Source organism: Zingiber officinale, chromosome 5B (genome assembly GCF_018446385.1).
Source record: "Zingiber officinale cultivar Zhangliang chromosome 5B, Zo_v1.1, whole genome shotgun sequence".
In the NCBI taxonomy this organism is placed as follows: domain Eukaryota; kingdom Viridiplantae; phylum Streptophyta; class Magnoliopsida; order Zingiberales; family Zingiberaceae; genus Zingiber; species Zingiber officinale.
The window spans coordinates 84,749,401-84,774,406 of NC_055995.1; the positions used below are offsets into that span (position 1 = coordinate 84,749,401).

Consider the following 25,006-nt stretch of genomic DNA (forward strand, 5'->3'; position numbering starts at 1 on the left):
AGGCCAAGAAGATGTAATAGCGCTTAGACCCGATTGAACATAAGGTTATGTGTAGGTCCGGACGGGCAAGACCAGCCAGATTCCAGGATACTTAGTCTTATCTATGATATAGCATACGATTAGCCAGGTAATGATCGATCAAATATAAGTTTCTCTGTATGTGTCTAGACAGGAAGTACCGGCCAGGCCTAAGGGAGTGTAACTATATCAAGCCTTCAATATGTAAATGGTCCGGCAAAGGTTAACCGAATGAAGGTTTCTATGCATATGCTCGAACGAATATAAGTTCGGTTAGGCATGAAGGTATTTAGCTTTAGTTAGTCTATTATATATGATCAGTCAGGCAAAGGTCGACCGAATGAAGGTTTCCATGCATATGCTTGGGCGGATATAAGTTTGGACGGGCATAAAGGCATTTAGCCTTAGTTAGTCTATTACATATGATCAATCAGGCAAAGGCTGAGCGAATGAAGGTTTCCATGCATATGCTCGGACGGATATAAGTCCGGTCGGACATAAAGGCATTTAGTCTTAGTTAGTCTATTACATATGATCAGTCAGACAAAGACGGATCGAATGAAGGTTTCCATGCAGATTCCCAGACGGATATAAGTTTGGCCGGGCCTAAAGGTATTTAGCCTTTTCAAGCCTTCAATATATGGATGGCCGCGTGAAGGTCGATTGAGTACAAGGCTCTATGTATGTGCCTGGGCGAACATAAGTTTGGGCGGGCCTAAAGGCAGCTAGCCTTTTCAAGTCCGTATCATATGAATGGTTAGATGAAGACCGACCAAACATAAGATACTAGGGTTAATGTATTCGCCCGGTCGAAAAAGCTCAACTGGGCTTAAAGAGGCTTAACTCAGTCAGGATTCTAAAATATAATCGACAAGATAAGGGCCAACTAAACATAATGTTCTTTATATATGCTCAAGCAGACAAAGATTGGTTGAGATACATTTAACAGAAGGTACTCTTAATGCATGACCAGTCGAGATACGTTCAACAGAAGGTACTCTCAATACACAACCGGCCAAGATACATTCAACAGAAGGTACTCTCAATACACGACCGGCCGAGATACGTTCAACAGAAGCTACTCTCAATACACGACCGGTTGAGATATATTTAACAGAAGGTACTCTTAATACATGACTAGCTGGGATACGTTCAACAGAAGAAGGGGGCATTCTCAAGATACGACAGGCTTAACGATCGGCTGGTATATATCTAAACAGACAAGCAGTTGACAACTTTATGACAGCCTGGCAAACCTGTTGGAAAAACTTCTCTCGAAGCTTTTTCATTCTTTAGGTGCTTACAACCATACACTCTTCTGCATATGTCATCATATTAAGAATGCAAGTCATAAATGATAAAGAGGGTACATCTGGGATAGAAAAAAGATTCCTCTAAGGATTATTGCACGAAGTCCAGATTGTATTTTTCTCATCTTCTAACAAACTCTAATAAATTGGGGGCCACCTCATGATCGTGGAGGTTATGTGAGGTGGTATAAAAAGGGGAATCCTCTCCGCTGGCAAGGTACGCAAATAGAAGCACTTGCATCTGAAACTAGACTTACTTGCATCTTTCCACTACTATTCTTATTCTTCCACATTCGAGCGAGGAACTAACTTGAGAGTTAGAGGGCCTAGTCAGGGATTTCTACCCCAATCTTAGGTCACTAACGCTTTGTTGGATCGTCTGAGTGTGTGTAGGGTCATCAAAGAGTTTCTTCAGATCTTGAGAAGCTCGTCGTTCCTTAGTCACCGAAGCTAGCATGCCATCTCATCGCCTTCAGATAGGATAACCGGGGAAGTTGAGAATTTTAAAGCCTCAGAAGAATAATCCCAAATAAGGATGTTAAAAATTCCAAAGTTGGGATGTTGAGAAGTCTAGAGCTGCAAAAGGATAATCCTGAATGAAGATGTTAAGAATTCCAAAGTCGAGGATGTTGAGAATTATAGAGCGAAGGATGTTGAGAATTCCAGAGCCGGGGAGGTTGAGAATTCCAGAGTTGTAGAAGGCTAATCCAAAATGAGAATTTTAAGAATTCCACAGTCGGGATGTTGAGAATTCCATAGCCAAGGAGGTTGAGAATTCCAGAGCCGCAGAAGGCTAATCTCAAACACGGATGTTAAAAATTCCAAAGTTAGGGATGTTGAGAATTCTAGAGCCGCAGAAGACTAATCCTGAATGAGAATATTAAGAATTCCAGAGCCGGGGATGTTGAGAATTCTAGAGCTGGGGAGGTTGAGAATTTCAAAGCCCTGAGGAGATTGAGAATTCTAGAGTTGTAGAAGGCTAATCCTGAATGACGATGTTAAGAATTCCATAGCCAAGGATGTTGAGAATTCTTGAGCTACAGAAGGTTAATCCTGAATGAAGATGTTAAGAATTCTAGAGCCAGGGATGTTGAGAATTCCAGAGTCAAGAGGTTGAGAATTCTAGAGTCGCAGAAGGTTAATTTCGAATGAGGATGTTAAGAATTCCAAAGCCAGAGATATTGAGAATTCCAGAGTTGTAAAAGGCTAATCTTGAATGAGGATGTTAAGAATTTCATAGTCGGGATGTTGTAAATTCCAAAGCTAGGTAGATATATTATCATATCTACTATTAATTATCGTATTTACTATCTCTATTACTTTATCAGTAAGGGTTTCCATGTTTCAAATCTTAGATAATTAGTATTCTTATAATATTTATTCTTATCCAACCTATGATATGAAAATTCTTACATATTTAACATTACACTCAAGTTTTCATGGAAATGTAATAGTTCTTATTGAGACGTTAAAGTTGGACCTTAATTATAACACTTTCTTCTAAGAAACAATCTAATATTAATATAATAATTTAATAAATTCATTTATTAAATATTTATTTGAAAATCGGTGTTAATTGACAACCTAACATACAACTTGTTGGATGTTGCATCCTTTTCACCTTCATCTTCCTCCATAATGTGCCATCAAAGCATCGGTTACAAACCAATGCTTTCTTCTTATATAATGAAGCGTCCAAGAGCAATCAGAAAAAATGAAGAGGAAGAGGGTGATCAGTGTGTGCACAGTGGAGGCGACGGTGGGCAAAGGAGAACATTCGAACGAAAGGGATTTGGTTTGTAGAGAATCTAAGGAGGTTCCAAACGGTGATCTTCTCAGCGATAGTAGCAGCATCTTCGTCGGTATCTTCTTTGATTTTTTCTCGAGAGATCACTATAAGTGTTTATAGTTTTATTCTTGTGTTTCATGCATATTATATGCAACAATGGTATCAGAGCGATGCCTAAGCATAAAACTTATCTCTTAGTCGATATGAAAATATCTCTGCCACCATTGCCAGGAAAAATTGTGGTTGGGTCGTAATCTGCCGTAGTTGTCGAGCCCCGAGAGGTTACTGGCTATCGACTTCCGTGACCAGAGAGTGCCGACGACCACATCGGGAGTCAACAATCGACAATTGCAACAACCGCGTTCATCGTGGCAAAAGAAAAGAGTGGCGTGGTTGCGACAGAGAAGGGAAGAAGAATTTTAATTGATTAAAATAGATCTTAATCGATTTAAAATCTGTGTAATCAAAACTGACAAAGCACAGTAAATCTATGTAATCGATTGGAGTAATTGATTCAAGCACAGGTGTAATCGATTCAAATAGTTTTTTGATCGATCAAGATAATCAATTAAACGAAGATGAACAATATTAGTTACTGTTCATCCGTCAACATTGTTTGAGAAAATGATTGAAATCTTAATTGATTAAAGCAATCGATTAAATTTAAAAAAACAACATGAACAGTAAACCATGCATGAACTATATCGTACATGTTTGAAATTTAATTAAATATATTTATTAATTAATTAAATGTATATATAAATATATTATTAACTAATAAATACATATTTAATTAATTTATGGTTCAATTAATTGAAATTAAACAAGCTGTTGGTGAAGGTTGCACTAGCGGTCTAACTTAGGTTTTGATGAATGATAAAGTAAGTTAATTTAGGTTTAATGTGATCTAACGATTTAACTAAGTGTGCAGGAGAAATCCAGATAGGTCGACGACCTAACCGGATATTTGGAAATAAATCCAGGTAGGTCAACGGGCTGATTGGATAGCTGGTATAAAGTCCGGATAGGTCGACGGACTGACAGGATATCTGGCACGAAGTCTAACTTGATCAACGGGTCGATCGGATAGCTGGCATGAAGTCTAGACAAGTCGACGGTCTGACCGGATGTCTGGTAAAGCGGTTAGTTAAGGTAAGTCACTGGAGGAAAGTGACTTGGTGAGAACGCGTTCCCCGTTTGAGGGAATAGTAGGCGTCGATCCAACTTAGATCTATTTGGGAACTCTAAGTTGAGATCTTGACTAGATTTTGGTTTTGAGAAGACAATCTAATTACTACTCTTGACTATAATTGTGCCGACACTAGTTTTGTAGGGTAATATAAGTTTTATTGTCTCAGACTAACTTCATTTTGTAGGAAATAAAGGCTGTTGGAAAAGTTGGTCCAGGCACCCGGAAGTGATTCAAGCGCCCGGAATGCCCAAAATGAATCTTATCAGTAGCTTGGAACGCATTGATCGGATAACTGATGTCACGGTCCAAGCACCTAGAAGGGATCCAGGCACCCAGAACTGCCGATATAAGCAACCTTCCACTAGGAGCAAGAAAAGACAACTTCTCTCTGTGACTACTTTCTTGCGCGCTGATCCAAAGACGCTCTTGCGATGCTGTGAAGCTTCTCCAACAACTTGCGACTCAGTTTTTATTTTCCTTGTTGTCGGTAACTTTATTTTATAATTCTTGTACTTATTGTGTAATGCTTTTGGGAACTATTAGTAGATTTCCCAACTAAATCACTCTCACATGCGGCCCTTGGAATAGGAGTCGACGAAGGCTCCGAACCAAGTAAAACTTAGTGTGTTAGCGTTGTTTTCGTTATTATTTTCCGCTGCGTACTTTGACTTGATAACGATTTTTCATTGATCGCTATTCACCCCCCCCCCCCTCTAGCATTCTTTTCGATCCAACAAGTGGTATTAGAGCAAGTACCACTCTGATTTGGCACAACCACCAATCAGACAAAAGGGGTGAAAATTTTTGTTTTCTTATTTTTGGTTTTAAGTTTTTCGACATAATCCAAATTGGTACAATTACCTCTTTGGATACATTTTCTCATAGCAAATCAATCTGAATTGGTGCAACACCAATTTAGTCTTAATATTTTTATTATTTTTATCCCACACTACTAATCCAAGACCAAAAGTCTTGGGACCTTCTCTATTTTTCTTTATTGTGTGCAAGAGCAATTGCCCAAAATGAGGGATATAGCACTGTCCATCTTCCCCTCTTCAACAGCAACGACTTCCTGTACTGGAAGAAGCGAATGGAGGTTTATCTGAAGACCGACTTCAACCAATGGTTCAACATCACTAGAGGCTACAAGGCTCTGGTCGATAATGCTGGAATTCCAATGAACCCAAAACAGTGGAATCCGAAGATGAAGAAGAAAGCCCAAATAGATTTCAAGACTCTCAACACTCTCCAGTGCAGGCTAACGAAAGAAGAACTAAACCGCGTCAGCCCACATGAAAATACGAAGGAACTATGGGACAAGCTCATCAAATTACACGAGGGAACCAGCGATACGAAAGTAACTAAATGAGACCTCTATCTGAATAAACTATTTAATATAAAAATTCAGGAAGAAGAAACTGCGAGTCAACTCCACGCGAGGATAAAGAACATCCTCAACAGACTTCACAACATCGGCCACCAAACAGAGATCCGCAATCTGATAAGGTATGCCCTTAACGCGTTTCCTCAAAATGCAATGTGGGTATTCATCGTGGATGCTTACAAGATTTTGAAGAATCTTTCCTAATTAAAGCTAGATGAACTATTTTATGAACTCCAACTCCATGAATAAACTAACTCAAAATAGGCCGAGAAAGGAATTGCCCTTTTTCCAGGTTCCTCCAAAGACAAGTCAAGAACCAAACCTGAACCTGAAGGTGAGTCTGACCAAGGCCCATAAAACAAATAATACCTGGTGAACTTGGTAAGAAAAATGTTCATCAGGAGAAAGAAGAACTTCAATAGAAATGGCCTGCAAAAAATCAACTCCACCACCGATCCTAACAACAAAAATGTGACCTGCTTATGATGCAACAAGAAGGGGCACTATAAGAATGAGTGCCCAAAGATGAAGAATGACAAAACCAAGAAGAAAGCACTCAAGGCCACGTGGGATGAATCATCTTCGGATGAATCGAACGTCGAAGAAAAAAAGCATCGAAGTTACCTCGCGCTGATGGCCTGCGAATCAGAATCTGAAGGCGAATCGGAAGACGGGTCCGAACCTGAATCGAGCCACAAGTCTGTGCTCGTTTCCAAAGGTTTCAATGAGGTATACCTTAATTTAAGCAAAAAAAAACAAAATAATTGCATGCTTAAATAAAAAATTAACCATAAATGAAAATCAAAATAAAATTCTCCTTAGGAAAATCAACACATCAAGGAACAGATCGAAAATTCTATTCCAAATCAAGTTGTAAAACTTGAGGAGGAAAACTCAACATTAAAAATTAAAATTAACAAACTTAAAGGGCTGTTAGAAAATTTTACAACTAGATCTAAAAACTTGGATCTAATCCTTAAAAATCAAAAAGTTGTATACAACAAATCTGGGCTTCAATACAAGTCTAGTTCAACAAATAAATCATTCATATCACTCGTAACTCAAAATAAAACACAAACTAAAGTTTGGATTCCAAAAGCGTGCCTAACCATGCAAGTAGGAATTAATCAATATTATATACCCAAAAATAAAATATATTTTGTAAAATCAAATAATCCAAATCAAAGTCCAAAACATAAAACTAAATCAACTAAACCAAAGACAAATCATAGAAAGAACTACAGAACCAACTTAAACTGAAACTATCATCAAGTCTATTATAATTACAAAAGTAACTAACATAAACCCAAAATGAAAACTTAAGAAATCCATATCAATAATTCAGGGGGAGACTCTAAACTAGTTGACACCTCCAAAAAATAACCTATCTGGCATGGTAATTAAGATTAGAGTAAACAGGGATAAAAATTTAACTTGACCTACGATACTGGTGAAGTTTTGGATGATAGTAGGTTAGAGAAGCTCTGTCTATGCATGACTAGGAAGATATGGCTTCGACCTGGTGCATTTGTGTAAAATACTGAAAATGGCGAATTGCCATAGGGGAATTTTCTGGAATTTTTGGAAATTTTCTGGGAATTTTTCGGAGCTCGTATGACGAGTTTCCGGGGATAAATATTGGGCCTCGGGGAAAGCCTGTTTAGGCTGCCCCAATTTAACGAGGAAAAGTTGAATTTTTATATTTATTTTCTTTTCCTTTTTATTTTCTTTTTTCTTTCCTCCGTTTCTCCTTCCCCCGTGTGCCCGACGCCTAACTAGCCGCCATCTACTCCTCTGCCCTAACCGCACGCGGCGGTTCCCTTCGCTCTCGCTATTGTCCATTTCTTCCTCTTCCTCCCCAACTCTCTTCCTCGCGATTCCTCTCTTCGTGACCGGTGATCCTCTCTTCATCTTCTCGACGTCGCCGACACCTGAGCAAGAGCCGGTCAACTCCTTCTTCCCTGCGCTCACACACTGTCGATCCGTGCCCTATCACCGCTGTTGTCGCCACAACTGACGTGGTCGAGACTGCTCGCTGCCCTAGCGCCGACGCCCCTGCCAAACAGCCGCGCGCTTTTGGTTGTGCCCTAGATCTGATCTCTCACCGCCGCCAATCCCGAGTGTCGTCGGCCATTTGCGCGAGGCCCAGATGCGACGCTGTCAGTGCAAGTGAGAGCTCTCTCGGTCTCACCTATGCCCAAACCATTTCTCATGGATTTCTGCCGCCACCTTCTGATCTATCAGCATCGGCCTGAACAAGGATCTAAATTTCTCTTCATCGCAACCTTCTTTACGGCCAGATTGAGGGTATATTTTCGAAACAAAGGTCGTGCCCTAGCTCCGAACCTTACCTCCTCCTCAGAGCAGTAGTGATTCGGCAGTGTGACAGCAAGGTGAGGGTTTAGATCTTAATTTTTGTGATCTATTCTTGTCCTATATCTATCGTGGATCATCACCAGATGTTGTTCTCCATTTACAGAGGGTTGCAGGTTCGATCAGTAGCATTACTACTCTGCTGATTTCGGGCTGGCAAGTGCTGAGTGGAGTACTAAATAGTAGTCATACTCAGCTGTAGCCACCATCTTACGGCTGTGGACTTCCCCGGTCGAGAGTCCTATTAGCTACCACGGATTTGGTGAGTATGTAGGATGAATAGGTTAAGCAATTAGGGTTTCCTAACCCTAATTGAGATTTCGTTTGGTTATGCACATTATAGTAGGTTGATTAAAAGGAGGATTAATCAATAGACGTATTCGATTATAATTATCCTAAATAGGTTGGAAGATTTGATTTAGATAATTAAATTATACGTAATTAGCTAAATCTGTATATTATGTATTACAGGACTCTGATTCGAGACGAGCATCTCAACGTCGGATTTGGACAGGATTGGACCTTCTTATTGGAGGCGGGTGTTGGGTTTTTCGGGCCATGAAAACTGCTTTTTCGCGTCGCGGAAACACCGAAACTCCCTAGCCAACGGATCCGTACAAAGAATATAGAATAAAATTTTACATGTACGAGTTTACCTAGATCTACACTTAGATCTACAAGGGAAAAAGGTTATACCTTTGAAGCGAAGCCCTTCGCAATCCCGCAAGTCCAAGGTACGCCGGATCTCAAGTGTGTTCAAACATACACACCTCTAGTAGTATCCACACGAACAAGAAGTGTTCTCTAACACTCAAGGATGGAGAAGAGAACACCACAAGTGTGCTAGCACTTCTTGATGCTCTCGGATAGGATTGGAAGATGAAGAAAGGAAAAGAAGAAAACACACTCCTCTAAAAACTCTATGTGACTTTCACTAACCTTTCTTCTTGGATTAGATTCACTCACCTTTCTTCTTCCTTGCTTGAAACCCACGGCAACAGTAGAGAAGGAGGAAGAAAGACCAAGGAAGAGATGGAATGAGTAATCACACATCAATGCCACAAAATGAAAACCTCTACACACATTAGTGTGGCCGGCCACATCTTGTAACTCCCCTCATTTAATGTGGCCAGCCACATTAAATGGAATGGGATGTGTAACCTCCATGAGGTGGCACACCATGATGAGGTGGAGATGATGTGGCAAGGTTAGTCGTGCCATGTAGGATGAGTCAACCTTCATGATGTGGCAATACATCAAGTCAAACTTGATGTTTCAACTTCCATTTTGTCAAGTCAAAATTGACCAATTCTCTTCCTTGTTGAGTTAAAACCAACCTTTGGTTCAAGTCAATTTTAATCTAATGAATCTCAATTCATTAATATAAATTGACTCAATGAATCAAATTTAAATTAGACTCATTCAACAATTGAATCTAATTGAGTCTAACTCAATAAGTCTAATTTGAATTAATCTGAATCCAATCTTTGGTACATCATATGAACCTAATCCAATTAGTTCATCATATGAACCTAATCTCCATCCACTTGTTCTTTGTGTGTGACCCAATAGGTTCTTGTAACGTTGGCAATGTTTCTAAACTCCTTTAGAAACATAAGCAATGAGCGGCATCTAGCAATACATCATTGCTACCCAAGTTACAAGAATGTTGAGATCCAACATTACCTTGTGACTACTAATTGTGACTCCTCACAATATATGAAGAGTGTCCTTCTATCCTAGACATCTAGATTGATCAATGTGAGGCATAGACCGTGTCATCCTCTGATCAATCTAAATCTTGAACTCCAAGTAGACTCACTAAAATAAATGAGCTCAATATCTCATATTGACTCATTTGGGCATGGCCATGCACTTCGTGGTCTCACTCTATCAAGAATACCGATGTCTCTCCCGTCATATAGGAGGGATAGATCTGTTGGGTTTTTCGGGCCGCGAAAACCGCTTTTCGCGTCGCGGAAACCCCGAATCACCCAAAGCCGTAGATCCGTGCAAGGAAAATCGAACGAAAATTACGAGTACGAGTTTTAAATATCTAGATCTACTCCTAGATCTATGTGTTAAGAAGTATACCTTGAAGCGTGCCCTTTCGCGTTCCCGCTCGTCCAAGGAATTGCCGGATCTCTAGACCATCAAGCGTCGGTCCTCTAGAAGTATCCACACGGACACGTAGGTGGAGAAAACCTCACACAAAGGTGTGCTAGCACCTTGGTAAGATTCGGCCAAGCAAGGAGGAGAGGGAGAGGGAGAGCTTCAAGAGGAAGAAGGAAGAATTATGCACACATGAATGAAAAATCAATTCATCCCCATTCAAAATGTGGCCGGCCACTATCTTCATGTGTAACTCCCCATTAAATGCAATTAATGTGAAGTTATTAAGAAAATGGCTTTATAACTTCCATGAGGTGGCACCCATGATGATGTGGAGTAACATCATTGGCCCACTTCAATGCCAACTCACCAATGAGGTGGCATAAAGTCAAGTCAAACTTGACTTTTAATCGTCCTCTCAAGTCAAGTCAAACTTGACCAAATCTCTTCCATGGTTGATCGAATCCAACCATTTGATTCAAGCCAACATAATATAATGAATCTAATTCATTTAATTAAATTGATTCAATGAGTCAAAATCTAAATTAGACTCATTGAACACATGAATCAACTTGAGTCGAACTCAAGTTAGCCCAATTAGGATTACTCTTAATCCAATTTGATTCATCAAATGAATCTAATCCTCTTGGTTCATCATATGAACCTAATCTCCATCTAATTGTCCTAAGTGTGTGACCCTATAGGTTCTTGTAACGTTGGCAATGCCCTAAACCCATTTAGGAGCATAAGTAATGAGCGGTATCTAGCAACACATCATTACTACCCAAGTTACAAGAATATCGAGATCCGACATCACCTTGTGACTACTAATTGTGACTCCTCACAATATATGACAAGTGTCCTTCTATCCTAGACATCTAGATTGATTATATGAGGCATAGACCGTGTCATCCTCTAATCAATCTAAATCTTGAACTCCAAGTAGACCCACTAAATCAAATGAGCTCAATATCCTATATTGACTCATTTGGGCATGGTCATACACTTCGTGGTCTCACTCTATCAAGAATACCGATGTCACTCCCGTCATATAGGAGGGATAGATCTCATCTACATCACTCACATCCCTCTGCATAATTTGTTACATACCCAGTAATCGCCTTAATAGTCCACCCAGTTACGGGTGACGTTTGACGAAACCAAAGTACACAACTCCTTATGTAGGGATCTATGGTGACTTCAGGTGTAAGGACTAGTAGTCATACTAATAGCCACATGAGAAAGTATATGACACTCATATAACGATCCATGATACTTTCTCATGGCGGGTCATTCAGTATACATTCTCTAATGTATACCCATTTGTCAACTTGATATCTCTATATCCATGACTTGTGAGATCAAGTCATCGAGTTGACCTACATGCTAGTCTTATTGCATTAACATTGTCCCTGAATGTTAATACTCGACTAGGAATGATTAAGAGTAGTGTTCCCTATATCATCTCACTATCGGTTCAACTAACCGATTGATATAGGTGAGAACCATCTACTCAAGGACATTATTATACTTAGTTTATTTGGCACCAATACAAATAAGTATAATAACCAAAATCCAAATGCCTTTATTAATATACAAGAATATGATACAATGAGTCCATACAATCATCAAATGATTGGCTCTAGGGCTCTAACTAACAATCTCCCACTAGCACTAGTGCCAATCAGTATAGGCTCTAAGGCCTAATGACCTAGTGTGACCATCATGCTTTCTCTGTGCCAAAGCCTTGGTCAAGGGATCTGCGATGTTAGCCTCTGTAGGTACTCTGCAAATCTTCACATCTCCTCTATCGATAATCTCTCGAATGAGATGGAAGCGCCGTAGTATGTGCTTGGTCCGCTGGTGTGAGCGACGTTCCTTCGCCTGTGCTATAGCTCCATTGTTGTCACAATAGAGCTCAACTGGGTCAGCGATGCTAGGAACCACCCCAAGTTCGATGATGAACTTGATCCAAACCGCCTCCGTTGCTACCTCGATGCGCAATATACTCGGCTTGTAGAATCACCATCGTATCCGCTTCAACTCTTCCATGACAGACCACCATTAATGCAAAATACGAACCCCGATCTTGATCCCTATACAACTAGCTCATGATTGCCTCCATATATTACAGCTAGCTCATTATTGCCTCCATATATTAAGCAATATTCTTTAGTCCTTCTTAAGTACTTAAGAATATTCTTGACCGCTATCTAGTGACTTTCACCTGGATCCGACTGGTATCTGCTCGTCATGCTCAAAGCATACGAGACATCAGGTCGAGTACATAGCATGGCGTACATGATTGATCCTATGGCTGGGGCATAAGGGATCTGATCCATACGGTCTCTCTCCTCTCTAGAAGAGGGACCTTGAGTCTTCGAAAGACTCACGCCATGTGACATCGGCAGAAATCCCTTCTTGGAGTTCTGCATGGCAAACCGAAGGAGTACCTTGTCAATATATGTACTCTGACTTAGGCCAAGCAATTTCTTAGATCTATCTCTATAGATCTGTATCCCTAGAATGTGGGATGCCTCACCTAAGTCCCTCATTGAGAAGCAACTCCCTAGCCAGGTCTTGACAGACTGAAGCATAGGGATGTCCTTCCCAATGAGTAGTATGTCATCCACATACAATATGAGGAAGACAACTATATCCCCTACAACCTTCTTGTAGACACAAGGCTCATCTTCGTTCTTGATGAAACCAAACTGTTTGATTGCATCATCGAATCGAAGATTCTAGCTCCGAGAAGCTTGCTTTAGTCCATAAATGGACCTATGCAGCTTGCATACTCTGCTAGTATGCTGTGGATCTACAAAACCCTCAGGTTGTGTCATGTACACATCCTCGAGCAGGTTTCCATTCAGAAACGCAGTTTTGACATCCATCTGCCATATCTCATAGTCATGGTAGGCTGCAATAGCAAGCATGATCCGAATGGACTTAAACATCGCTACTGGAGAAAAGGTTTCATCATAGTCAATACCATGAATCTGCTTGAAACCTTTAGCTACCAAGCGACCCTTATAAATAAGTCCATCCATGTCAGTCTTTCTCTTAAAGACCCACTTGCACCCTATGGGTTTTACCCCTTCAGGTGGATCAACCAAAGTCTAAACTTGGTTGGTGTACATGGATTCCATTTCGGATCTCATGGCCTCTAGCCATTTCTCGGAATCTGGTCTCATCACAGCTTCCTGATAGGTGGTAGGCTCATCCTCTATGAGCATAACGTCATCATGGTCAGACAAGAGAAATGAATATCTCTCAGGCTGACGACGTACCCTATCAGACCTGCGAAGAGGTATGTCTACTTGAACCGATTGTTGTTCCTCAACTCCTTGTGGAACATCATCCACAACACTTTGCGGTTCCAGTTCAATTTCCATCGAGGCATCAGTGCTATTGTTAGCATCTTGAACTTCTTCAAGATCGAACGCGCTCCCACTTGTCTTTCTAGAAACAAAGTCCCTTTCTAGAAAGACCCCAGTCTTTGCCACAACTACCTTGTGCTGACTGGGAATGTAGAAGTAATATCCCTTAGTTTCCTTGGGATATCCGATGAAATAGCACTTGTCGGATTTGGGTCCTAATTTGTCTGAGACTTAACGTCGAACGTAAGCCTCACAACCCCAAATCCTCATGAAAGACACCTGGGCATCTCTCCCAGTCCATATCCTATATGGTATCTTTATCACGGCCTTGGATGGAACTCGGTTGAGTATAAAAGCTGCCGTGTCTAGAGCATAGCTCCAAAGGTATGTCGGAAGATCAGTGTGACTCATCATAGATCATACCATATCTAATAGGGTACGATTCCTCCTTTCGGATACACCATTCCACTGTGGTGTTCCAGGAGGAGTGAGTTGGGATAAAATCCCACACTCAGCTAAATAGTCACGAAACTCATGGCTTAAGTATTCACCACTTCGATCTGATCGAAGTATTTTAATACTCTTGCCAAGCTGGTTCTGTACTTCATTCTTGAATTCTTTGAACTTTTCAAAGGATTCGGACTTATGTGTCATCAAGTACACATAACCATATCTACTGAAGTCATCAGTAAATGTGATGAAGTATCTATAACCGCCTCTAGCAGCGACATTGAAAGGGCCACATACATCACTATGTATGAGTCCTAACAAATCAGTCGCTCTCTCGTTGTGCCCACTAAAGGGAGTCTTGGTCATCTTGCCTCGTAGGCATGACTCGCATATCTCATATGATTCAAAATCAAATGAGTCCAGCAAACCATCCTTATGGAGCTGGGATAAGCGCTTGTCATTTATATGACCTAAGTGACAGTGCCAGAGATAAGTTTGGTTCAGGTCATTTGACTTGAACTTCTTGGTATTTATGTTATAAATAGGGCTCTCAAGATCTAGAATTTAGAGTCCGTTTATCAGAGGTGGACTACAATAGAACATATCGTTTAAATAGACGGAACAACATTTGTTCTTTATTGTAAACGAGAAACCTTTCTTGTCTAAACAAGAAACTGATACAATGTTCTTAGTCAAAGCAGGCACATAACAACATTCATCTAATTCTAATACAAGCCCAGAGGGCAGAGATAGAAAATAAGTCCCTACAGCAACAGCAGCAACCCGTGCTCCATTGCCTACTCGTAGGTCCACCTCGCCCTTTGTCAATGCCCTGCTATTTCTCAGCACCTGCACATCAGTACAAATGTGAGAAGCACATCCAGTATCTAATACCCATGATGTAGAAATAGATAGATTGACTTCTATAACATATATACCTGAAGTGGAAGTCTCACTTCGCTTCTTCTTAAGATCCTCCAAGTATACCTTGCAGTTCCTCTTCCAGTGCCCGGTCTGACCGCAGTGGAAGCAGGTAGCATTCTTGGCGACCCCTCCTTTAGGCTTCAGTGCCTTGCCTTTGCCCTTGGCTTGGGACTTTCCCTTGCCTTTGGGCTTGCCTTTGCCCCTATGCTTCTAGACCATCAGAATGGGCTTAACCTTCTTAAGGTTAACCTCAGCAGTTCGTAACATACTAAGGAGCTCGGGCAGTGGCTTGTCAATCTCGTTCATGTTATAGTTCAGAACGAATTGACTATAGCTATCCGGCAAGGATTGCAAGATTAAGTCAGTGGCCAGCTCTTGGCCAAGTGGGAACCCCAGTCTTTGTAGGTTCTCTATGTACCCAATCATCTTGAGTACATAAGGACCTACGGGAGCCCCGTCTGACATCTTGCACTGAAACAGTGCCTTAGAGATCTCAAATCTCTCATGCCTCGCTTGTCCCTGATATAGTTGGCGAAGATGCTCAACCATATCATAAGCGCCCATCAACTCGTGTTGCTTCTGAAGCTCAGAGTTCATGGTCGCGAGCATTAGACATGACACATCTAATGCGTCATCTTGATGCTTCTTGTAAGAATCTTTGTCAGCTCGCGGGGCATTGGCAAGAGGAGCCTCCGGAATGGGATGCTCCAGAACGTACAGCTTACGTTCCTGAGTGAGAACTATTCTCAGGTACCTGTACCAGTCCAGGAAGTTTGCTCCGTTGAGCTTGTCCTTCTCAAGGACAGATCGCAGGGAGAAGGTGTTCGTATTTGACGTCATGGTTATCTACAACAGAATAAAAGCAGAAATAAATATCATATTCTTAATGAAATCATTTAATTAGGCCTTTAATTAAATGATGCTCCCACTGAATTCTATAATTCTTGTGGGACAAGATCCACATCATACTAACCCTTGAGTTAGCTTTGGCTAATACGCCCAGGGCTTAGTATGATCGGTAGGTAACGATTACCAATTACATCTCTATGCAACTCTTGTTTATAAAATCAATATCCGCATTTATATTAAAACTCGAGTTAGCTTTGGCTAATACGCCCGAGAGTTAATATAGATGTAATTTTGACCTATCTTTTCCAACCGTTGGAAGAATGCCTATAGTTGACTCGATCTAACCGAGCAACTAGGAATACTCAATCTAATTGAGTTTGTATTCACCCATGCGTTGATAGGCGGGACCAAGATTGTCCCTCCGTACCCTACCAATATAATATGTATTGCTCTGCTTTGGCAGATTCAACAATACATGTGATCGAGGTAGTGATAGGTATCACGGCACGGTTAGGCATTTAGAGTTGGTTCGATCGAGATCTAATCTAATCGAAAAGGATGCATCTTGTGCACGACTTAGATCTAATCTAATCGCAAGGGTGCATCATGTGCACGACTTAGATCTAATCTAATCGTAAGGCACTAATTAATTAATTACTTATTAAACATGCATCATATACATAAGCAATTAACTAATTAATCTCTTTGTGATTTAGTCATGGCCCTACTATGATATTCTCAAGCCAATGAGAAGATCGAATGGTCAACCTAGGGTCAACAGCTTCTCCAAGCTCCTCCCTTTGACCACCTTGTGTTGCTCGTGCCCGCCTCGGAACTCCGTCTCGTGTGGACCCTCCACCGCTCCAATTTGTACAATACAATTTGAAACTCGAGTTACATTCGAGTCTAAATCTAATTTACAACCAGAATATATGAGAAAGGCACGACGCGCAGGTCGCGGAAAAATAAAAACATACAACACGCGCAAACACATAACGGCACGCAGGCCGTATTATGAATTACAACACAATCCAATCATATTGGGTTTTTGGGCCATGACTATCATAAAATTAATATATAATTCAAAATTATATATTTTCATAATTTTCTATAATTTAAAAATAATTTTTTACAATTTTTACGAGTAAAATTTCCCGGCGGTCCCGTTTAGCGATTTCGGGCGCAATCGCGGAACGGATCCCCTTGCGGGGCCAGGGGCAGCGCCCCTACCCGCGATCTAACCATCGCGAGGGTTCCTTTGCGATCCAACAGCGCCTAAACTCACTGTCCCAAAACGATTTGGGTCGAGACATTGCCGTTTCGGAAAAATCTTCCCGACAAGTTCGTTTTTAGCGATTTCGGGTGCAATCGCGGAGCAAATCCCCTTGCGGGGTTAGGGGCAGTACCCCTACCCACGATCTAACCATCGTGAGTTGCACCTTTGCGATCTAATGGCACCCAAGCCCGCTGTCCCAAACAGATTTGGGGCAAAACGAAGTCGTTTAAGGAAAAACTTCCCGGTAGCCGAAGCCTACAAGTGCTGAGATACTTGTGCTTCGCTTCTACGGAAAATTTACCCATAAAAAACTAAATTTTTACAGAAAATCACAGAAGGTTTAGTTTTCATAAAACCAAAAATTAAACTCGTACAAGCCTTGCACGTGGCTCTGATACCACTGTTCGGTTTTTCGGGCCGCGAAAACCGCTTTTCGCGTCGCGGAAACCCCGAATCACCCATAGCCGTAGATCCGTGCAAGGAAAACCGAACGAAAATTACGAGTACGAGTTTTAAATATCTAGATCTACTCCTAGATCTATGTGTTAAGAAGTATACCTTGAAGCGTGCCCTTTCGCGTTCCCGCTAGTCCAAGGAATTGCCGGATCTCTAGACCGTCAAGCGTCGGTCCTCTAGAAGTATCCACACGGACACGTAGGTGGAGAAAACCTCACACAAAGGTGTGCTAGCACCTTGGTAAGATTCGGCCAAGCAAGGAGGAGAGGGAGAGGGAGAGCTTCAAGAGGAAGAAGGAAGAATTATGCACACATGAATGAAAAATCAATTCATCCCCATTCAAAATGTGGCCGGCCACTATCTTCATGTGTAACTCCCCATTAAATGCAATTAATGTGAAGTTATTAAGAAAATGGCTTTGTAACTTCCATGAGGTGGCACCCATGATGATGTGGAGTAACATCATTGGTCCACTTCAATGCCAACTCACCAATGAGGTGGCATAAAGTCAAGTCAAACTTGACTTTTAATCTTCCTCTCAAGTCAAGTCAAACTTGACCAAATCTCTTCCATGGTTGATCGAATCCAACCATTTGATTCAAGCCAACTTAATATAATGAATCTAATTCATTTAATTAAATTGATTCAATGAGTTAAAATCTAAATTAGACTAATTGAACACATGAATCAACTTGAGTCGAACTCAAGTTAGCCCAATTAGGATTACTCTTAATCCAATTTGATTCATCAAATGAATCTAATCCTCTTGGTTCATCATATGAACCTAATCTCCATCTAATTGTCCTAAGTGTGTGACCCTATAGGTTCTTGTAACGTTGGCAATGCCCTAAACCCATTTAGGAGCATAAGTAATGAGCAGTATCTAGCAACACATCATTACTACCCAAGTTACAAGAATATCGAGATCCGACATCACCTTGTGACTACTAATTGTGACTCCTCACAATATATGACAAGTGTCCTTCTATCCTAGACATCTAGATTGATTATTATGAGCCATAGACCATGTCATCCTCTAATTAATCTAAATCTTGAACTCCAAGTAGACCCACTAAATCAAATGAGCTCAATATCCTATATTGACTCATTTGGGCATGGTCATGCACTTCGTGGTCTCACTCTATCAAGAATACCGATGTCACTCCCGCCATATAGGAGGGATAGATCCCATCTACATCACTCACATCCCTCCGCATAATTTGTTACATACCCAGTAATCGCCTTTATAGTCCACCCAGTTACGGGTGACGTTTGACGAAACTAAAGTACATAACTCCTTATGTAGGGATCTATGGTGACTTCAGGTCTAAGGACTAGTAGTCATACTAATAGCCACATAAGAAAGTATATGACACTCATATAACGATCCATGATACTTTCTCATGGCGAGTCATTCAGTATACATTCTCTAATGTATACCCATGTGTCAACTTGATATCTCTATATCCATGACTTGTGAGATTAAGTCATCGAGTTGACTTACATGCTAGTCTTATTGCATTAACATTGTCCCTGAATGTTAATACTCGACTAGGAATGATTAAGAGTAGTGTTCCCTATATCATCTCACTATCGGTTTAACTAACCGATTGATATAGGTGAGAACCATCTACTCAAGGACATTATTATACTTAGTTTATTTGGCACCAATACAAATAAGTATAATAACCAAAATCCAAATGCCTTTATTAATATACAAGAATATGATACAATGAGTCCATACAATCATCAAATGATTGGCTCTAAGGCTCTAACTAACAAGATCCCATCTACATCACTCACAACCCTCTTCATATTTCGTTACATACCCAGTAATCGCCTTTATAGTCCACCCAATTACGGGTGACGTTTGACGAAACCAAAGTACATAACTCCTTATATAGGGATCCATGGTGACTTCAGGTCCAAGGACTAGTAGTCATACTAATAGCCACATGAGAAAGTATATGACACTCATATAACGATCCATGATACTTTCTCATGGCGGGGCATTCAGTATACATTCTCTAATGCATACACATGTGTCAACTTGATATCTCTATATCCATGACTTGTGAGATCAAGTCATCGAGTTGACCTACATGCTAGTCTTATTGCATTAACATTGTCCCTTAATGTTAATACTCGACTAGGAATGATTAAGAGTAGTGTTCCCTATATCATCTCACTATCGGTTCAGCTAACCGATTGATATAGGTAAGAACCTTCTACTCAAGGACGTTATTATACTTAGTTTATTTGGCACCAATACAAGTAAGTATAATAACCAAAAACCAAATGCCTTTATTTATATAGAATATGATACAACAAGTCCATAATACAATCATCAAATGATTGGCTCTAGGGCTCTAGCTAACAATCTCCCACTAGCACTAGTGCCTATCAGTGTAGGATCTAAGCCCCAACGACCTAGTGTGACCATCATGCTTCCTCTGTGCCAAAGCCTTGGTTAAGGGATCTGTGATGTTAGCCTCTGTGGGTACTCTGCAAATCTTCACATCTCCTCTCTTAATAATCTCTTGAATGAGATGGAAGCATCGTAGTATATGTTTGGTCCGCTGGTGTGAGCGAGGTTCCTTCGCCTGTGCTATAGCTCCATTGTTGTCACAATAGAGCTCAATAGGGTCAGCAATGCTAGAAACCACCCCAAGTTCAGTGACGAACTTGCGAATCCAAACTGCCTCCTTTGCTGCCTTTGATGCAGCAATATACTCGGCCTCTGTCGTAGAATCAGCTACTGTGTCCTGCTTCGAACTCTTCCAGCTCACAGCACCACCATTTATGCAAAACATGAACCCTGACTGCGATTGATAATTATCCTGGTCGGTCTGGAAGCTAGCATCACTGTAACCCTTTACAGCTAGCTCATCATCGCCTCCATATATCAAGAAATATTCTTTAGTCCTTCTTAAGTACTTAAGAATATTCTTGACCACTATCCAGTGACTTTCACCTGGATCTTACTGGTATCTGCTCATCATGCTCAAAGCATACGAGACATCAGGTCGAGTACATAGCATGGCTTACATGATAGATCCTATGGCTGAAGCATAAGGGATCTGATCCATGCGGTATCTCTCCTCTCTAGAAGAGGAGCCCTGAGTCTTCAAAAGACTCACGCAATGTGACATCGGCAGAAATCCCTTCTTGGAGTTCTGCATGGCAAACCGAAGGAGTACCTTATCAATATATGTACTTTGACTTAGGCCAAGCAATCTCTTAGATCTATCTCTATAGATCTGTATCCCTAGAATGTGGGATGCTTCACCTAATTCCTTCATTTAGAAACATGTCCCTAGCCAAGTCTTGGCAGACTGTAGAAAAGGGATGTCTTTCCCAATGAGCAGTATCTCATCCACATACAATATGAGGAAGACAACTATGCCCCCTACAACCTTCTTGTAGACACAACGTTCATCTTCGTTCTTGATGAAACCAAACTGTTTGATTACATCATCGAATCGAAGATTCCAGCTCCGAGAAGCTTGCTTTAGTCCATAAATAGACCTATGCAGCTTGCATACTCTGCTAGTATGCTGTAGATCTACAAAACCCTCAGGTTGTGTCATGTACACATCCTCGAGTATGTTTCCATTCAGAAACACAGTTTTGACATCCATCTACCAGATCTCGCAATCGTGGTAAGCTGCAATAGCAAGCATGATCCGAATGGACTTAAACATCGCTACTGGTGAAAAGGTTTCATCATAGTCAATACCATAAATCTGCTTGAAAACCTTTAGCTACCAAGCGACCCTTATAGATAAGTCCATCCATGTCAGTCTTTCTCTTAAAGACCCACTTACACCCTATGGGTTTTACCCCTTCAGGTGGATAAACCAAAGTCCATACTTGGTTGGTGTACATGGATTCCATTTCGGATCTCATGGCTTCTAGCCATTTCTCAGAATTTGGTCTCATCACAGCTTCCTGATAGGTGGTAGGGTCATCCTCTATGAGCAAAACGTCATCATGGTCATACAAGAGAAATGAGTATCTCTCAGGCTGACGACGTACCCTATCAGACCTGCGAAGAGGTATGTCTACTTGAACTGGTTGTTGTTCCTCAACTCTTTGTGGAACAACATCATCCACAACACTTTGTGGTTCCAGTTCAACTTCCATCGAGGCTTCAGTGCTAGGATCCGCATCTTGAACTTCTTCAAGATCGAATGTACTCCCACTAGTCTTTCTAGAAACAAAGTCCCTTTATAGAAAGACTCCAGTCTTTGCCACAACTATCTTGTGCTGACTGGGAATGTAGAAGTAATATCCCTTAGTTTCCTTGGGATATCCTATAAAGTAGCACTTGTCAGATTTGGGTCCTAATTTATCTGAGACTTGACGTCTAACGTAAGCCTCACAACCCCAAATCCTCATGAAAGACACCTGGGCATCTCTCCCAGTCCATATCCTATATGGTGTCTTTATCACGGCCCTGGATGGAACTCGGTTGAGTATAAAAGCTGTCGTGTCTAGAGCATAGCCCCAAAGGAATGTCGAAATATCTATGTGACTCATCATAGACCGTGCCATATCTAATAAGGTACGATTCCTCCTTTCGAATACACCATTCCACTGTGGTGTTCCAGGAGGAGTGAGTTGGGATAGAATCCCACACTCAGCTAGATAGTCACGAAACTCATGGCTAAGGTATTCTCCACCAAGATTTGATCGAAGTATCTTAATACTCTTGCCAAGCTGGTTCTGTACTTCATTCTTGAATTCTTTACACTTTTCAAAGGATTCAGACTTATGTGTCATCCAGTACACATAACCATATCTACTGAAGTCATCAGTAAATATGATGAAGTACCTATAACCGCCTCTAGCCGCGACATTAAAAGGGCCACATACATCACTATGTATAAGTCCTAACAAATCAGTCGCTCTTTCGCTGTGCCACTAAAGGGTGTCTTGGTCATCTTGCCTAGTAGGCATGACTCGCACGTCTCATAAGATTCAAAATCAAATGAGTCCAGGAAACCATCCTTATGGAGCTGGGATAAGCGCTTGTCATTTATATGACCTAAACGACAGTGCCAGAGATAGGTTTGGTTCATGTCATTTGACTTGAACCTCTTGGTATTTATGTTATAAATAGGGCTTTCAAGATCTAGAATATAGAGTCGATTTATCAGAGGTACACTACAATAGAACATATCATTTAAATAGACGGAACAACATTTGTTCTTTATTGTAAACGAGTAACCTTTCTTATCCAAACAAGAAACTGATATAATGTTCTTAGTTAATACAGGCACATAACAACAATCATCTAATTCTAGTATAAACCCAGAGGGCAGAGATAGAAAATAAGTTCCTACAGCAACAGCAGCAACCCGTGCTCCATTGCCTACTCGTAGGTCTATCTCACCCTTCGTCAATGCCCTGCTATTTCTCAGCGCTTGTACATTAGTACAAATGTGCGAAGCACATCCAGTATCTAATACCCACGATGAAGAAATAGAGAGGTTGACTTCTATAACATGTATACCTGAAGTAGAAATCTTATTTCTCTTCTTCTTAAGATATTCCAGGTATTCTTTGGAGTTCCTCTTCCAATGCCTTGCTTGTCCTTGATATAGGTGACAAAGATGTTTAACCATATCATAAACACTCATCAACTCATATTGCTTCTGAAGCTCAGAGTTCATGGTCGCGAGCATAAGACAGGACATATCTAATGCGTCATCTTGATGTTTCTTATAAGCATCTTTGTCAGCTCGCGTGGCAGTGGTAGGAGGTGCCTCCGGAATGGGCTTCTCCAGAACATACAGTTTACGTTCCTGAGTGAGAACTATTCTCAGATTCCTGTACTAGTCCAGGAAATTTGCTCCGTTGAGCTTGTCCTTAAGGACAGAACGCAGAGAGAAGATGTTCGTGTTTGACGTCATGGCAATTCTACAACAGAAAAATGCAGAAAATAAATATCATATTCTTTTTAAATCATTTAATTAGGTCTTTAACTAAATGATGCTCCCACTGAATTCTATAATTCATGTGGGACAAGATCCACATCATACTAACCCTTGAGTTAGCTTTGGCTAATACGCCCAAGATTTAGTATGATCGGTAGGTAACGATTACCAATTACATCTCTATGCAACTCTTGTTTATAGGTTCAATATCCGCATTTATATTAAAACTCGAGTTAGCTTTGGCTAATACGCCCGAGAGTTAATATATATGTGATTTTGACCTATCTTTCCAACCGTTGGAAGAATGCCTATAGTTATACTTGATCCAACCGAGTTAACTAGGAATACTCAATCTAATTGAGTTGTACTCACCCATGCGTTGATAGGCGAGACCAAGATTGTCCCTCCGTACCCTACCAAGATAGTATGTGTTGCTCTGCTTTGGCAGATTCAACAACAACATGCGATCGAGGTAGTGGTAGGTATAACGGCATGGTAGGCATTACGAGTTGTCGCGATTTAGATCTAAGCTAAACGATGATGCGTATCATATACTCGATAGATCTAATCTAATCGAAGGGTGCATCATGTGCACGACTTAGATCTAATCTAATCGTTAGGCACTAATTAATTACTTAATTAACTAGCATGCATCACATACACACAAAAGCAATTAATTAAATAATTTTGTGATTATGTCATAGCCCTACTACGATCTTCTCAAGACAATGAGAAGATCGGATGGTCAACCTAAGGTCAACAGCTTCTCAAGCGCTTTCCTTTTGACCACCTTGTGTTGCTCGCGCCTTCCTCGTAACTCCGTCTTGAGTGGACCTTCCACCGCTTCAAAATTTGCATTATATTTTGAAACTCAAGTTACATTCGAGTCTAAATCTAATTTACAACCAGAATATAAATAGGGAGGCACGACGCGTAGGTCGCGTATCAAATACAGCACACACAAACACATGACGGCACGTAGGCCGTATTATAAATTACAACACAAATCCAATCATATTGGGTCTTTTAGGCCATGACTATCACAAAAATAATATATAATTGTAAATTATATATTTTTCATAATTTTCTGTAATTTTTCATAATATTTACAATTTTTATGAGTAAATATTTCCCGACGGTCCCGATTAGCGATTTCGGGCGCAATCGCGGAGCAAATCCCCTTGCGGGGTTAGGGGCAGTACCCCTACCCGCGATCTAACCATCGCGAATTACTCCTAAGCGATCCTACAGCGCCTTAGCCCGCTGTCCCAAAAAGTTTTGGGTCGAAACATTGCCGTAACGGAAAAATCTTCTCGGTAGTCGAAGCCTACAAGTGTCTGAACACTTGTGCTTCGCTTCTACGAGAAAAATACCCTTTAAAACTATAAAAATCATGAAATTACATAAATTCACAGAATGTTTATTTTTCATAAAAAACAAAATAAACTCGTACACGCCTTCGCACGTGGCTCTGATACCACTGTTGGATTTTCAGGCCACGAAAACTGCTTTTTCGCGTCGCGGAAACCCCGAAACTCCCTAGCCAACGGA

At 40.8% G+C, this 25,006-nt stretch overlaps 1 protein-coding gene across 1 annotated transcript; it reads left to right on the forward strand.

Moving 5' to 3' along the window:
• The first annotated feature begins 5,399 nt into the window (after window positions 1-5,399).
• Window positions 5,400-5,897, forward strand: LOC121986798. The gene is made up of 2 exons (XM_042540737.1): window positions 5,400-5,666; window positions 5,718-5,897. Exons 1-2 carry the CDS (start codon window positions 5,400-5,402, stop codon window positions 5,895-5,897), a joined length of 447 nt encoding a protein of 148 aa, XP_042396671.1.
• The last annotated feature ends 19,109 nt before the right edge of the window (window positions 5,898-25,006 follow it).

Coding starts and splice junctions, on each gene's coding strand:
- LOC121986798 (XM_042540737.1), top strand. CDS start 5,400: ATGGAGGTTTATCTGAAGACCGACTTCAACCAATGGTTCAACATCACT. Junction 5,667..5,717: donor AGGGAACCAGCGATACGAAA/GTAACTAAATGA, acceptor ATAAAAATTCAG/GAAGAAGAAACTGCGAGTCA.